This window comes from Podarcis melisellensis (assembly GCF_964234715.1).
Source record: "Podarcis melisellensis genome assembly, chromosome: Z".
NCBI lineage: Eukaryota > Metazoa > Chordata > Lepidosauria > Squamata > Lacertidae > Podarcis > Podarcis melisellensis.
Window position 1 is genome coordinate 7333613 of NC_138547.1, and position 17061 is coordinate 7350673.

Sequence of the window (17061 nt, forward strand, 5' to 3'; positions counted from 1 at the left end):
CAAGAAAGAAAGAAAGAAAGAACTGTTCGACATTGGAACAGACTAGTTCAAAAGGTGGTGAACTCTGTTTTTGAACAGAGGTTGGGTGGCCACCTGCCAGGGATTCTTTAGCTATGACTCCTAAATTGCAGTGGGTTGGACTAGTTGACTCTTGGTATCCCTTCCAACTCTTGTGATTCTATGAATACCGAAAGGAATTAATGTGCATCTCATGCATGTTTGAATCTCTGACATCCTCTCTGAAAACTGCAGCCTGCATTGATCCCTCTTCCATTATCTAGGGTGGGATAATTTATGAGGGTCATACTTTTCAGTGGGTTATGCTTTGTTTCATGCCCGTCACACAACGGAGCTAAGAGCAGAGTGAAATGGTAGTGCAGATTACCACTGCACCTGCCTCGACTGATGCATCTTGCATCTGTGTCCAGCATGTGCTTTGCAACAACATTCATCAGAGGCATAAATCTCCCTTGTCACTGCTACTGTCTCTCCCAGAGCTGCTGTTGCAGAGTCAGCTTTCCATGGATGCTGGAGCTGTCACTTTGTACAAAAATCTATTTGCCAAGAGTTTCAGTGTCCACAGTGCACTGTTGCCATTCTTCTCACGGGCATAGCCAGGATTTTTTTGTTGCGGGGCAGGGCTTTTGTTGGGGAAGGGGGGCAGAATCTCAGTTTGCTATGTATTTTTATTTATTTTTGTTGATTCGGGGGGGGGGGACAGCTGCCCCTCCCTGCCCGTCCTTGGCAATGCCCATGATTCTGAATGTACATGGGGTTGCCTTACTCTGAAGGTGCACATTTCATACGTTCTGCTGTTTTGTTTAAAGAATAATAGAATCTGCAGCAAGAAGACAGCATCTGATAAGTCTGTGGTGCTGGTGGAAGAGGGCTAAACCTTCCCTGCCTTCACCACACACACCATTTTCCTGAAATCACCTCAACTCCCAAGCAGCAATAGCCCCATGGGACAAAACATCCAGTTATTCTGCTGTCATGTTTTGCTTGGTCCTAGATGTTGAACTGCCTAACTTGGTAGTGTCATAGCCTTCCTGCCAATCATTCTCCAGGGTCTCACAAAGAGATTCTGCTTTCTATCTGGGATCCTTTTCAAGGGAGATGTCAGAGACTGACCCCTTGATTTATACATGTGATGAATGTTCTAGATCTCTCAGAAAGTGTTAGAGACCCTCATCCATTAGAGGGAGTGAATGGCCATCTGTCAGAGGCTCTTTAGCTGTGATTCCTGCATTGCAGGGGGTTGGACTGAATGATCCTTAGGGGAGTTTCAACAGTTCTGTGGATCCTTCCCATATTCATCCATAGCAAAACTTTGCAAATGAACTGGTTTGCAAGTGCTGGTTTCGTTTAGCTGAGATAACCATTCTGGGTTCTCTTGGAGGGAAGAAGAGGGTGTATTTTTGTTGTTGCCGTTTTTTCTGTCTTGAGCTCATAAGGAAGGTTTTCCCACCGCCTTGCTTTCCCTTTCTGTATAAACTGTCAGCACTGTGTCTTGTCTGGCTTACCGGATTGCAGATCAACAGGGTTATATTCAGTGTGGCACCTTTCATATCAGTTGCTGCTGCAAAGTGCCTGAAGCAAAGAATCTGAAGGGAAAGCAGGAGTGGTGGGAGAGAAGATTTGTCACACACATTCAGTGTGGGAAAGAGATTCAGGGTACTGTAGACTTCGGGTAAACTGATGGCATGAGTAGCAGATCAGACACACCAAGTATATAAGAGCCATAATGACTGAGACTAAATGCTGCTTGCATTGAAACAATTTGGGCAGGGGAAACTTTGGCTATCTGATTGCTATAACATAGGCAGAACTGTTACGTCTTATCGAATTCTGAACCTTGAAGAAGTGGCTGCTGTTTTCTAGAACTAGTTATGAAACACCAGCTATCTTCTTCTTCTTTTTTGGCGATCACTTGTAGCCGAGGAAGATTGTCTTCCATAAACACGGTTTTACCAATGAGTCTGTAAGTGACTGTGGAGGCCAATTCTGGATCCACACGTCCTTCCACAGTGCGGACATTGGTTTCCAGGCAGGAGCTGATCACGGAGTGGATTTGCCAAGCATGCCTTCCTCCTAGCACATTTCTCCCTTGCGTCCTGAGTTTGAGTGTCTTCAAAGCCCATGACACCATTGGTAAAGGCTGTTCTCCAACTGGAGTGCTCGCATGCCAGTGATTCCCAGTTGTCAGTGTTTATACTACATTTTTTTTTTTTAGATTTGCCTTGAGAGAGTCTTTAAACCTCTTTTGTTGACCACCAGCATGACGCTTTCCATTTTTAAGTTCGGAATAGAGTAGTTGCTTTAGAAGATGATAATCAGACATTAATAATGCCTTAAATTATTACCCGGAGGGTGACGATCAACTTTGCTTGGGCAGAAAAGAGTCTTGAGATATTCGAGGCTTGCAGTGCAGTGGCAGAGATGGAGTCTAGTGATGTGGTGGATGTTTTGCTCTTATAGGGGTTGGTATACCCACGGCTTTTTTTTCAACTGGAACTTGCTGGAACTCAGGAAGGTGTTCATGGTGAGTTCTGGCGCCTATTTTTCTAGAAAAATAGCACTGGGTATACCTAAATAAAGCATTTGAAAAGAGGGCATGGGTGATGGAGGATGACAGAGGCTATGCTTGATTTAGGCTGCTTATAGCATTATATCTTAGCAAATTTAAACAATAACAACAAATGTTGGGGAAAATACACAGTAAGACTATTCATTCACTCACTCACTCACTCATTGTGAATAAATAGTGATATGAATTCCTTCTCCCCACTAGCACTACTCAATATCTCTAAGCCTCCTGGATCTCATTCAGGACACTGCCTGTTAATATGCTTTAGGAAGCCCACAAGCAGGGCATAAAGGCAATAGCCCTTCTGTACTTTCTCTCTCTTTTCTATTCCTCCCATACCAAACCTGCAAATCCCCAATTCAGTGGCATTCTGCTTCCAGGTGGATATAAAGAGAGTAGAGCTGAAAGAACATATAGCAATTAAAAAAGGGCAAGACACTGACTCATGGTACAAAGAAATCCAATTAAAAAAACCAAAAACAAACCCGCCACAGTTGCTGTAATATAGCAACAAAAACCAAAATGTGCACATATTTTTTTAAAAAAACTTCCAGATAGCAGTGTCCACGAAACTACCAGCAAAAGCTGCTGCTGCTGCTGCTGCTGCTGCTTCTTCTTCTTCTTCTTCTTCTTCTTCTTCTTCTTCTTCTTCTTCTTCTTCTTCTTCTTCAGAAAAGCATATATAATATAAATGTACACCAATATGCTAAAGGCATATTGACATATCGACTCAAAGAGAAATGAGTCCAAGATTGCTGGAAGTTTCTAAAAGGAGAAATATTGAAGGCCCAAATGTAGACCATTCCAAAAAGAAACAAACATGGGAGGCATCTAAGGAAACAACTGTGGCTGCATAAGGAGCTCAGAGATGAGCTGAGAGTTAAGTAGGGTATGTACAAGAAATGGAAGAAAGAGGAAATCACAAAAGAGGCATACACACGGGTAGCCAACAGTTGCAGCGATAGGGTCAGGTGGACTAAAGCTCAGTATGAGCTCAGGCTTACAAGAGAGCATAAAAATAAAAATAATAAATAAATGTTTCTTTGGCTATGCCCAAAGTAAGAGGAAGAACAAGCAAGTGGTAGGTAATATGTATGGGAAAAAGAGAGAAATGCTATTGGGTGATAGAGAAAAGGTGGAACTACTCAACACCTACTTTGCCTGTGTCTTCACCCAAAAGGGAAGCACTGCCAAATCTGGTGATAACAGAATAATGGATATAAGGATGGAGCTGCACCCCAAGATAGGAAGAGAGCTAGTAAGGGAACATCTAGCTATGTTGTTGTTGTTTAGTCATGTCTGACTCTTCGTGACCCCATGAACCAGAGCATGCCAGGCACTTCTGTCTTTCACTGCCTCCCGCAGATTGGTCAAACTCATGCTGGTAGCTTCGAGAACACTGTCCAACCAATCTAGCTATGTTAAATGAATTCAAATCTTCAGGGCCTGATGAGCTGCATCCAAGGATACTAAAGGAGCTTGCGAATGTAATTTCGGAGCCTTGTCTATGAGCTTTGAGAATTACTGGAGAACAGGTGAGGTCCCTACAGACTGGTCGTGGGCAAATGTTGTCCCCATATTTTAAAAAAAGGCAGGGGGAGAAGACCCAGGTAACTACCGACCGGTGAGCTTGACATTGGAAAGGTCCTAGAACAGATAATTGAACAGTAGGGCTGCGAACATTTAGAAATGGATGCTGTGATTACTAAGACCTAGCATGGGTTTCTCAAAAATAAGTCCTGCCAGACTAATCTCATTTTTTATGGAGTTACATGGTGGATCAGAGAAATGCTGCGAAATAGTGTATCTTGATATCAGTAAGGCTTTTGACAAAGTCTCCCGCAATATTTTCATGAGGAAGCTTGTGAAATGTTGGTGGAATGTGGTTAGGTGGATTTGTAGCTGGCTGGCGGACTTAACCCTAAGAGTACTCACTGATGGTTCATCGTCATCCTGGAAAGAAGTGACAAGTGGGGTGCCACAGGGTTCTGTCCTAGGCCCATTGTTGTTCAATGTCTTTATGAAGAAATTGAGGGGATGCTCATCAAATTTGCAGATGACACCAAACTGGGAGAGATGGCTAATGTTGAGGAAGACAGAATCAAAATTCAAAATGACCTTAACAGATTGGAGAGCCGGGTCCAAGCTATCAAAATGAGTTTCAATAGGGGCAAATATAAGGTTCTGCACTTAGGCAGGAAGAACCAGATGCACAAATACAAGATGGGGGACACCTGGCTTACTAGTAGTACATGTGAAAAGAATCTAGGGGTCTTGGTGGACCACATTCTCAACATGAGTCAATAGTGTGATGCAGCAGCAAAAAAAGCTAATGCTATTCTAGGCTGCATCAACAAGAGACTATGTTGGATATTAGTGAGTATATTTTCCAACTCACAAGGTGTCCAGCACGCTCCTCTGTGTGCGTCACTCTGCACAGTGTTGCAAGGCCTTTTGGAGACAATCACCGATGCAATAAACTCACTTCACACCCATGGTTCAGGCAATAAAGTTTATTGCTGGTTTGCAGCTTAATGGTTCTGTACATCATTAGCCCATAAATTAGTCACTAGCATGCTGCTGGGACAGTTCACTTCTGAAGATGGTTCTCTCCCTCCCAGCAGAGAGAGCAGAGAGAGAAAAGAACAAGCTCAATTCTTTCTCTCACTCTCTCATCCAGGCCATAAGAACTCTGCGCATGAACATTACCTCATGCTTCTGACCTTGAAGCTACCTGCTTCTAGATAGTTTACATGACATGGTGCAGATAAGGAATAACTACTGGTTTCAGTTTCATATATATCAACAGTCTAGTGTCCCCCTTAAGGGAAGTCATCGTCCCACTCTATTCTGCCCTCGTCAGACCACACCAAGCGTGCTGCCTTGAGTGCCTGGGGCATGCATGCATGAATGCGTGTGTGGTGTTGGCAGGCCCACAGCATGCTGATGTTACTTGCACACATCATGTGAACGTACCAATGTGACGTGCACACCCCGCAGTGTGCACATGCCACCAAGTGGAATCGGGCGGGGGGGTCAGCCCTTTCATTTAAAATTTGTGGGTGCCTGGAGATCCAGGGCTGTGCATGGTTGCTGCCTATGAAGCACACCTGGAATAATGTGTCCAGTTCTGTCCACCACAATTTAGGAAGGATCTTGACAAACTGAAATGTATGCAGAGGAGGGCAGCTAAGATCAAGGGTCCAGAAGCTAATCCTAATAATTGAAGGAGCTAGTTTATTTAGCCTGGAAAAGAGGAGACTGAGAGGAGATATGATAGCCATCTTCAACTATCTGAAGGGCTGTCACATGGAAGATGCCACAAGGTTGTTTTCTCCTGCTCTGGAGGGTAGGACTCCAGCCAATGGCTTCAAGTTACAAGAAAGTAGATTCTGACTAAACACCAGAAAGAACTTTCTGACAGTAAGAGCTGTTCGGCAGTAGAACACTCCTACTAGAGGTGGTGGACTTTCCTTTCTTGGGTGTTTTTAAGCAGAGGTTGGATGGCTGTCTGTCATGGATGCTTTAGCTGAGATTCCTCATTGCAGGGGGTTGGACTAGATGACGCTTGGGTCCCTTCCAGCTCTAAAATACTATGATTCTGTGATATGTGCTTAAATATGCATTGGAGAGCTCCTTGATGGTGGTTATGTCACGTGTGAACATAATAGGAAGAACATAGGAAGTCATGGGTCATCCAGACTTCCTTTGGGGCTGTTTTCAGGCACAGGTCCACACTTGAACATGCCGTGTCATGTCCACGTGCTTCCCACCCTCCCTCTGAGCACTTTCCCCACAAAACCCACTCTCTACCACTGAATCGGAGCAAATGCAAATCCGCAGAAAACCTGAACTGATGTTTGTTCTGACTCAGAAATAAAGAGTGGCTTTTCATAGAGGAACTGCCAGGGCAAGAAAATAAAAAGCTCTTACACACAGTGCTTTAAAGCACAGACCTTTGCCTAGAAAGCGTTGGGCAAAAGGTAAGTGTTGTAGCTTGTGCAGAGTTTCATATTGGCTTCTGTATGTGTATTTTAAAGAAAGAATAAAAGGGAGGAACAATACAGCAGACCCCGAGGGATCTAATTAACAGCTCCTGTTTCTTGGAGGGGAAATCCAGGTTTGAAGCTGAATGGCGGTGTCACATCTCAAAGAGGCAGCGTCTGTCTGCCTTCCAGAGTACATCTGCAGAGTGTTCTGGGACGAGGTTGGCGGCAGCCATCCTCCCAGACAGCAGCCTTGCTGAACGTTCCTTTGCTGAGTGTAAGTGGCTCCTAAAAGCCAAGGCACCAGGCTGACTGCCTCGCGGCACTCCCTGGTCAGCCCTGTTAGTTACTTGCACCTTGTGGTGGAGAGCCAATGGTAAGGGGAACTCGTTATTGCATCTGCAAAACCATAACAATGCACTCGAGCAACTTGAAAGCACAATGTTTTCAGTCTATCTCCACCACCACCAACAGACAAAGATGGTCTGGACAAGACAGAATGCCAATAGGCAAAGACTGGAGCATGTAAAATAAACGTAGCAAAAGTAGGGATGGTTTTGCTACTAAGCTTGCCACCTTCTGGTTTTAGGAAATTCAAAGCATTTTACAGTGAAGCTTAAACTGGAAAGGGGTGCCTCTCATTATGAGAGAATCAGCATTCATTGTTTAAAATGCTGCTGTTGTCCGGGTGCAATCGTAGAGGTGAGGGCAATGTACTTGTAACCTGCCCTTTACGGCAAGTTGGGACAGTATTAGCCGCTCTAGATTGTGTTTTAAAACAAAGAACATAGCAAATGGTTCATTCTACAACAAATCACAGGGAGGCAGTTGATTACCTGAAGAGTTGTATCACTGAGGTTTCCTTCTCTCCTTGCACACACACATAAACACACAATTTCTCTTTTACACAAATGCACCCTTCGCTTAATGTCTCCTACCACCTAACACTGTGCTCAGATTCTCTGCCCAGAGGGCACCCAGATCATTATTTTTGAGTTTTCTGATTTCTTTCTGCAGGGAGAATAATTTCATCAAAGACTTTCCACAGTTGGCTGATGCGTTGATGGTGATCCCGTTACCAGTTGAGGAGCAATGTCGTGGTGTGCTCTCTGAGCCACTTCCAAACCTCCAGCTGCTCACAGGTAGGAGACTTGGACATAGTTGCAACTCACCTGAGTTCTAGGTGGAGTGGAGTTCTTATTAATGCCCAGTTGGGAAGGAAACAGTTTAAGCTGCTTGATGGAGTGGTCACTGCCACATGAAAAGTGCAGGAGAGGCAGAGCCAAAGGCAGCTGGTCTTTCAGCAAAGCCAAATGCTTGGCGTTCCTTCTTTCCCTAGGTTGCAGCCTGATGGAATAGCTGCTACAGACTGACAGCTGTACATAAGCCGAGGGAAACTGGTCTATTGGCAGAGCCCTGCTTCTTCCCCTCTCCCTTTGCCCTTCCCACAGATGCCACAATTTTTGTGGCTGGAAATTACGTTTTTCTGGATAATTTCCAATTCTTATCCCATGTTAAGTGATGTTTCTTCTAAAACACACACCCTGTTGGAGCCAATAAGCATGGCTCTGTCTTCATCTTGCCTGCAGCCTGTTCATTGAAGAACCCCAGCAGTGACTATTGTTATGAGGCTGTGATCTCTGTTACTGCACTCTTCATAATCCCAAAGTTTGTGACAATGAAATAAGCCTGTGGGAGCGTAAGTAGACAGCTCTCTTCTCTGGCCACTACCTGCCTCTTGTGCTCTGACTCAAAATTATGTCTTCACAGGTGATATCCGGTATGATGAAGCCATGGGCTACCCCATGGTGCAGCACTGGAGGGTCCGAAGCAACCTGTATAAAGTAAAGCTAAGCACCATTGCCCTCTCAGCAGGTGAGAACAGCCACATTACAGTGACGATTGCAAGCTGGGAGACAGCTGTAGTTCTTTGCCAGAGACTTCTGCTGCAACTTGCAATGGTTGCAATGGTAACTTCTCAGTGGCAGTGTTTGAAACTCCCATTGTTCTAGGAGCATTTTGCGACAAGGTATTTCATTAGTGCGAGAAGTTTCTGAGCTTTGGGTGCAGAACTGTGCCTAAGATTTCAGGTTAAAACTGCAGAGTGGAGGAAAGGAGGACCTTTTTTCCACCTCCCCACTTCCAGCTGCTCTCTGAAGACTGGAGAAGACACCCTCTTAATAATATTAGGGGGGTGGGCAGGGGAAGGACTAGAACATGTGAAAAATGAACTTAGGTCTGTTAGTTTCAGTGGGTCTGCTTAGGTGGCTATAACCTGTAAGAAGCTGCCTTATACTATGTCAGACCATTTGTCAGTATTGTCTTCATTGACTGGAAATGGTTCTCCGGGATTCCAGGGTCTCCCTGGGGATTGAACCTGGGATGTTTTTCATGCAACTCAAGAGCTTTACCTCTGAGCTAAAACCATGTCTTTAACAATGATTTAAGAGCCTAGTCCTCATGGTTCCATTTAGCTCAGTATTGTCAACCCTGACTGGTAGTGGTTCTCCAAGGCTTCAGGAGTTCTCATTGCCAGCCCCACCTGGAGATGCCAAAGATTTAGCCTGGGATCTTTAGCATGCAGAGCTGATGCTCTACCACTGAGGAATACCCCTTCCCTAATAAAGGATCATAAGAAGCAGCCATATTCTGGTTCAGGCTGTTTATCCATCTAGCCCAGTAATGTCTAGTCTGGCTGATCTCAGGCACGGATGGCTCTGCCTACTAAGATTCTTTCACATCACCATTTACTTGGTCCTTGTAACTGGAAGTGATTGTCCTTGTGGTCTTCTTCCCGTGGCCTTCTGCAGGCAAGGCCTGTTTTCAGTAGCAGACAGTGAGATGGGGCAGTAAAGATGCTGCTGTGTAGGGCAAGGTGGTGTCAAAATTGGTGCTATGCAAACACACCAACACTGTAATAGTCCATGGAGGAGAGGGCTATCTGTAGCTAAGCTCTACCTCCAGAGGTGAAAGCAATAATGCTTCTGAATCCTAGGCGCTGGAAACTATAGGAGGGGAGAGTCGCTGTTGCACTCAAACCTGCTTTGTGGTTTCCATGGGCATCTGGTTGGCCACTGTGAGAGCAGAATGCTGGACTAGATGGGCTATTGGCCTGATCTAACAGGCTCTTCTAATGTATTGGCTCCACTGTGTGTTTGCCCAGCACTGATCTCTCCACTTGCCCTTCCCACTCTCCATACTGTCAGAAAGTCAGGCAAGTGCTGCTGTTCCACCCTTCTGTTGACTGCTGTGTGTGCTCTACCACTGAGCTACAATGGCTCCCTCCAAGCCTAGGGTTATGCCAGGCCTCTATCTATAGCATTCTGCATAGGTTGGCAGCCAAAGCAACAGAAACACTAGGAATGTTGCTTATCACAAACAAGAATGTGCTCTTTTTTTTTGTATTTACCACCCAATATCTGTGTAAGGCCATTAATTCCATGTTCCCATTTTTTAGATGAGATGCCTGAGGCTGAGAGTGACTTGGCTGAATTAATCAGCATGTCTATAACATAGCCGAACTCAGTTTTTCTGAGTTCTCTTATTTTTAAGGACAACACTGTCTGATTCTACTTATAAAGTACGGTCATCAGACACTCTTTGCCTAGCTATGACATCAAAGTCTTATGGTGATGGTTCTTTAGCCCTCTGCACATTCCCACCAGAAAACATGCACTATTCTGTGTTTTACACAGTGCATATTTACATTGTGCAACTTGCACACATGGGAGAGAGTAATGGCCACCAACCTGGATGGCTTTGAAGAAGATAAATTCATGGAGGTTGAACTGTTAGCCATGAAGGCTGCACTCTGCCTCCACAGCTGGAGGCAGTATACTTCTGGATCCCAGTTGTTGAAAACCACAGGGTGGGGATTGTGGTCAGATCCTGCATGTGGGTTTCCCACGGGCATCTGGTCAGCCACTGTGAGAACAGGACGCTGGACTGATTCAGCAGGCTCTTTTGCCTTATGGTGTTGTCCTCTATTGTCCTTATGATGTTATCCCATTATCTGGAATTGATTTTGGGCCTCATTTATCTAAAAGGCAGCCCCCCAGAGAACCGGGTGGCAAATACTCACTGATCTTGCTGTGTTGGTTGCTGAAATGGCTGCATTGAAGGTCACAGTCTTGCAAAACAGGTCCAATGGTGTAGGCTTGAAGGTGGCCATGTGCAGAGGGGTAAAGAAGAGCAAGCTTCACCTGAGGAGTCCTTACGGAAACAGCAGTGCACCCAGTTCTTGAATCTGCTTGCCAAGCACCAAAACTGGAATTTGTAGGGGAAACAAATAGAGAAGGAGGGCACATTGAGCAATTCAATTGGTCAATAGTGTATGTGAATGGTATTCCAGGTTTCCTTCTGTTGCATCGTTTCTTAACTTTAAAAAAATATAAAATAAAATCTGTGACGTGCCTCCTCCTCCTCCCTCTTGGCTCTTACAGGATTTTTTAATGTCCTGAAGATCCTGAACAAGGACAGCAGCCGTGAAGAACTGCTCTACTTCATTCAGCAGTATGGCTCCCACTACATAGCAGAGGCCCTCTATGGATCCGAGTTCAGCTGCACCATCCACTTCCCCAGCAAGAAAGTGCAGCAGCAGCTCTGGTTCCAGTATCAGAAAGGTAAGATGCTCCTGGAGGCTAGCAGAAGTTTTCTCGCTTACTCCCACTTTGCTTTGCATGTCACGAGTTCTGCCTATTTCCTTCTGTTGCATGGCTGGGGAGCGGGCTCCTTTCCAGTGCAGGAGCCTGGGGCCGCCCCTTTTTTTCTTCTCCCAGATGCACACCTCTCCCCCATCCCCACCAAGTCCATCTGCGCTCCTTGATTTCCGCCTGCAAGGCTTTCGCTTGCTGTCCTGTTTCTGAGCCCAACGCGCTGCGATCCTTGTCATCTGCTTGCCAGCCCTCTGAAAATTGCTGAGGGTGATTTGAGTAGGTTTCTATAAATGTGACATAATTGAGCTGTCTGGGAATGGTTCCGTTTTATCGCTTGCGACAATGACGGTCTTTAAGGAAGTATATTAATTCAGCAGCAGACTCATTGTGCAGTGCCATAAATAACCAGACACATCATTAAACAGGGCAATAAACTTTGGGACTTTGAAGTGATACAATTAGGTTATATTTCTAAAAGTTCAGCGATTTGCAATAGCCGGCTTGTTTGCCGCCTCCAGAAAACTACATGGCCACCTGGTTTTTGCAGCTTGCCTGCCACTTACCATTTTCAGAAAGTTGAGCCACACTGCTAATCCCAGTCCCCTGCTGGTTAAATTGTATAGCTTGTTGTGAAAACAAATCTCCAGAAATAATTGATCAGGGTCCATCAGCATAAAACCCCATTGTACATGAGATAAAGATCTTTCTCAACACTCTTGTTTGTTGGTGACACAGGATGGAACTGCAGTGCGCTGGAATGGGGGGGGGGGTTTGCTCCCTAGGGACATTTACCTCACTCCTTATCTGCTGGTTTATAAGGCTATTAGCTATGATAGCTATCTACTGTCTGCAGTCTGGGATTGGGCTGTGCATTGCATTCAGGAGAAGAAATGGAACACTGCGAGCATAATATACTTTTAAAGTACATTTGAAGCATATCGTCCCCCACTCCCAAGAATTCCGGGCACTGTAGTTTGTTACAGATTGATGGGAAATGCAACTCTGTCGGTGATAAACAGCAGTGCACATAGTTCTTGGGTGGGTGGGTGGGTGGGTGGGTGGGTGGGGAGTGTTTCAAATGTGCTTTAAAGTTATTGTGCATAGGCAAGTTACTGTGCATAGGCAACCTGATGCAAGGCAGTGCAGGTGAAGTTGGATGCCAAACAGTGTGACCCTCCCAACCATTTCCTGGACAGTCTTTTCCCCTCCCGTGTTTCCCTATGTGTTGTGTTTTGTATAAAATCCATTCAGAATTCATCTAACCCATTTGCTTCAGTCTTAAACAATGATAAATGACAACTTGCTGGTGCTGCCTGACTAGAGAGTGGGAAAAAGTGAGTGTGTGCTCCTCTTCCATGTCATTGATCTCACCCACTGTGTGATTTCTGGGGAGACTTAAAAATTGTTGATTATAATGATGGTATGAATGAGTAAACTAGACTGAATCCTGTAGGTTAGCAGTGCAGGTTTGTGTAGTAAATCCGGTGTAAAGTTCAACTTGGTTGAGGGATTTGCTCTTCAGTGAATCCCACTCAGCAACTTTCTTTAAAAAAATATGTAATGTCCTTTCCCACAAAGAGAAACCTTTACTTTTCTGCATCTTGCTTCTTTACTGATGACAATACAGCAGCGGTTGCCAGTGTGGCGCCCATGGGCACTTCTGTGCCCACAGAGGTGTTCCTTGGTGCCCACAGGGCTCTCCATTCCCAGTGACCTTAAGTTTGGAAGAAGAATCCAATAGGATAGTATTTGTGTGTGGTGCCCACAGTCAGTTCTCCAGTTTGCCAATGTGCAAAAAAAGGTTGTCACCCCCTGATCAACAGAAAGATTTATTGTAAAGTATACAAATAAGCAACTTTGCATTTTGCGTCAGGGCAGGTTGTTGTGGCACTTTTGCTTTCAATAACCTGGCTTTCAAATAATGTAGAGTTCCTTCTTGGGAAGTAGCACAACAACTGTAGCTGAGAGGGTTTGTGAGGGTTGAAACCAGGTTATTGTTTCTTTGCTTATCATTTTTTAATGCCTTATTCTTCCACAAAAGGGCCAGCCATTGTTATCTTCTCTCCACCCACCTCACCCCCAACCTCATAACAATCCTGTAAGGCTGAGTGTCACCTAGCAAAGCTCCATGGCCGAGTGAGGATTTTAACACAGGAGTCACTGTTCTATCTCCTATACCACACTGGTCCTCAGTTACATACTAGTTGATTGAAACCATAAGACCAAGACAACAAAACACCAATGAGTGGTCATGTTTCTGGTATCTGCCGTTCTGTCATCTAATTCCGCTTGCATTGCTACACCAGTGTGAGGGCAGAAGGAGAGAAACTGCCTTGACCTTTTTTTAAGGAGAAAGAATTTGTTTGGGGAAATTGCAACATTTCACTGGGGACAGCCATTACACTAGCTACCATCTGCCTCAACCATACCATCCTAAACATAAGCAGCTGTCCTGGACGGATTCATATTGCCTACTCTGAGTAGCTCTCTCCATGTTCTTCCCATGTTTGGAGATACTGGGGATTGAACCTGTTGCTGAGCCTATATACCTTAAGCAACACACCAAAAGAAAAGGACAAAGAGTTTCAAGATGGAAGATTAGTGGAATGGCTGTTGTCATCACAGAGACACATCTCCACCACTCTAAAACAGGGATGGGGAACATTTAGCCTTCAAGAAGTCCTCCAGTTACTATCATCCTTGACCACTAGCCATGGACAGAGGGGTGAGGGGGGTGGCAGGGAGTTAAAGAGTCCAGCACCTGAAGGGTTACAGCAGGCTTCCTTAACCTCGGCCCTCCAGACATTTTTGGCCTACAACTCCCATGATCCCTAGCTAGCAGGACCAGTGGTCAGGGATGATGGGAACTGTAGTCTCAAAACATCTGAAGGGCTGAGGTTGAGGAAGCCTGGGTTACAGGTTCTCCAACACTGTTTTAAATTCATCACACAAGATCTACCAATATTGTAAAATGCTGTAAAACAACACTTGGCGACAAAGATGTCACAGCTGAGCCGTGGGACACCCCATTAGTTCACCATTTAAGCACAAAATCATGTTTATATAGGTGTGCTGAGTATATCCTCAGAAATTGACCCTTGACTACAGCCTTGACTACAGGATTAATTTCCCTGAGATTCAATGCCCAAGCTTGAGAGCTACCACTAAAGGTGTGTGTCCCTGATCTAGGTGAAGATACACCTTAATTGGAAGATTCAGAGAAGAGCTATAACTCAATGGTTGAGCGTCTGCTTTGTCATTGTACACAGGTACTGAGCTTGATGGACCAGTGGTCTGAGTCAGTATAAGATAGATTCCTCTACACCCAAAACACGTAGAGAAAATATGAATTCTTTGCTTCTTAATGCTTTAGAGGAGATGGTGGGGGGGTCTTCTTAAATAGCCCTACCTTTACCTAAGATTTCTGCTGCAGCTGCTGCAAAAAAGAGAGAGAGATTGTGTTCAGGCTGCTTCTCTTTGTGTTTAAGAAATAATAGGAGCCAATACAATAAAGGAAAAGAAACCCCTAATATCTTAGTAGCAGGGAGTCAAACTTGATGAAGTTACCCTGTGTACGCCCACAGGAATTTCTGTTTGCTGCTGTTGCAATTACTGCATCTCCTAATAGCACAAGAGAGAATGCTTCTGTTTCTTCCCTACCTACCAAGCATAATTTGTTTTTAAGACCTTGTGAAACAGACCTGCCATTAAGGGGGAGGGAGGAGGCGAGAGAGGAGATGAAGTGTTTTTAATAACACCAGCTTTTTCTCTTCTTATTATTTTTGCAGTGAACATTTAATTCAATTTCCTCTCTATTACTCAGCCTTCTAAAAACACAATGCACTCTCAAGCACACAGCCAGAAACAAAAGGCACAGCAAAACACATTTGTGCAAGTGACAAAACAGTTACCCAGCTGTTTATTAATCCACATTACCAATAGCGAATGTGGGTGAATGAGTGCCTATCAGTGTTGGAAGCGAAACAGGGGCCAACCCTACACCAAACTCAAAATTGTTTCTACAACACTGAGGTGTGCCTCCCTGCATACACAGACGTGTAGACATTTTTAAGTTAAGAGAAAGGTAATGGGATGAGGTGTGTGGAACCAAATGTAGCCCCAAGGGAGCTGACCGTGCTCAGCTGTCCAGAAGGGAGACAACACTTCATGTCAGTTGAAAGAGGAAAATGGACCCAAGGAGCAGAGGCATTTCTGTTAGGGGCTGAGGATATGATTCAACATTTGTTTGAAATTAATGGATCTGTGGTAGGCCCTGTTTGTATTATACATTCAGATCATTATCATACTACTTTAAGTGCTCATCACTTCCCCCAAGGAATCGGAAGCTTGTTAAACTGCAGTTCGCTATTCCCCTCACAGAGCTAACAATTCTCAGAGTGGTTTAACAATATTTTTGTAAACTGCTTTGAGGATTTATTGCAATTGAGCAGTACTGTCAAACCTCAGAACTCAAACATAATCCATTCCGAAAGACCACCTGACTTCCGAAACGTTTGAGTTCAGAGTCGCGGTTTCTGATTGGTTGCAAGAGCTTCTTGCACTCAAGAGGAAGTTGCGTCAGACGTCCGAGTTCCGAGGAACGTTTGAGAACCGGAACACTTCCGGGTTTTTGGTGTTCAGGAACTGAGACGTTCGGCAGCAGAGCCGTTCGAGTTCCGAGGTTTGAGTGTATATACATTTTATGAAAATAATAGTAATATTTCCCTTTTCCCTGGGAACTGTGGTTCTGTGAGGGGAACCGGGGTCTCGTAACAACTCTCACCACCCTTCTTCTTGTTGTTTAGTCGTCTTAGTCGTGTTTGACTCTTGGTGACCCCATGAACCAGAGCATGCCTTGGAAACTCTCACTTTCTTCTCAAAGCTTCTCCTTTTTTATGTCCATGGAGTTTTCTTGGCAAAATACTGGAGTAGTTTGCCAGTGCCTTCCCCGCTCAACACCCTTAGCTTACTACATTTCCCAGGATTCTTTTGGGGGAAGCCAAGACTGTTTCAAGTTGTATGATCCTGTTTTAAACATGTAGCCCATGTGAATCATCACTCAGTAAGAACTCTGGCTTAGCAGCTGCTTGCAAAAGTGATTCTCTCCTCACCAAAGCAGGAAAGGCCAATTCAGAGAGTTCTGCTTTGCCAAGAGAGGCACGTGGACTGCAGCTGGGGTAGAAACGTCCTGTGTCTTCCTCCATCTGTGCTGAAAACAGGACAGCAGAGCAGATGCAAAGAGCCCACCCCCCAACACACCATACAGCAAGCATGTGGGGTGGACCTCTGTGAATCACAAATGCACCATAAACTAAAATGTGCTGTTCCTCTTCCCTCTGCCCATTTGCTGTCGGGAGAGTGGAACAGATGGTGGGCTTCGCTTAAACTGCAATGTGGCTATTTGGCTAAAGCCAAGGCAGTCAAGTGCTCTGTCAGCAGAACAGAGTGGGCTTTAAGTCCACTTAAATGAACCTATGGCTTTCCCAAATGCTCTCTGTAGTGGGATATTGACTACAAAAGATGCTCCCTGGAACAGCGTATGCGGCAAGTGCTTATTTATAAAACACAATATTGCTTCTGCGAATCAGTCTGGTACAGGCTGTGTGCAGCAGCCAGCTCATAAAAGCAAACATTTCAAAATGGCAAAAAATAATAATAAAAAAATATTGATAGGCAGCAGCTATAAATGTAATGTTTATCGAAGGGCCGTGGGTGAAGGCAGCACAGCAATTAGACAGAAGAGACACACACATACCCCAATCCAGGTGATTATTTGCAATCTCAGTTGTTTCTACATACTGAAGCCATTCTTTGTTTGGTATAAAAGCTCACT

General features: G+C 44.8%; 1 protein-coding gene across 5 annotated transcripts in view; it reads left to right on the top strand.

Moving 5' to 3' along the window:
* The window catches only part of ASTN2 (astrotactin 2), a 664383-nt gene that overhangs the window by 478011 nt on the left and 169311 nt on the right, over nucleotides 1-17061 (top strand). For 4 of the 5 annotated variants that reach the window (XM_081896297.1, XM_081896298.1, XM_081896300.1 and 1 more), the window contains 3 exons: nucleotides 7591-7715; nucleotides 8344-8448; nucleotides 11016-11195. In XM_081896297.1, the coding sequence (XP_081752423.1) occupies nucleotides 7591-7715; nucleotides 8344-8448; nucleotides 11016-11195 (410 nt within the window). Of the gene's footprint in view, nucleotides 1-7012; nucleotides 7276-7590; nucleotides 7716-8343; nucleotides 8449-11015; nucleotides 11196-17061 lie in introns of those variants that run through there. The other variant, XM_081896299.1, reaches the window with a different exon arrangement.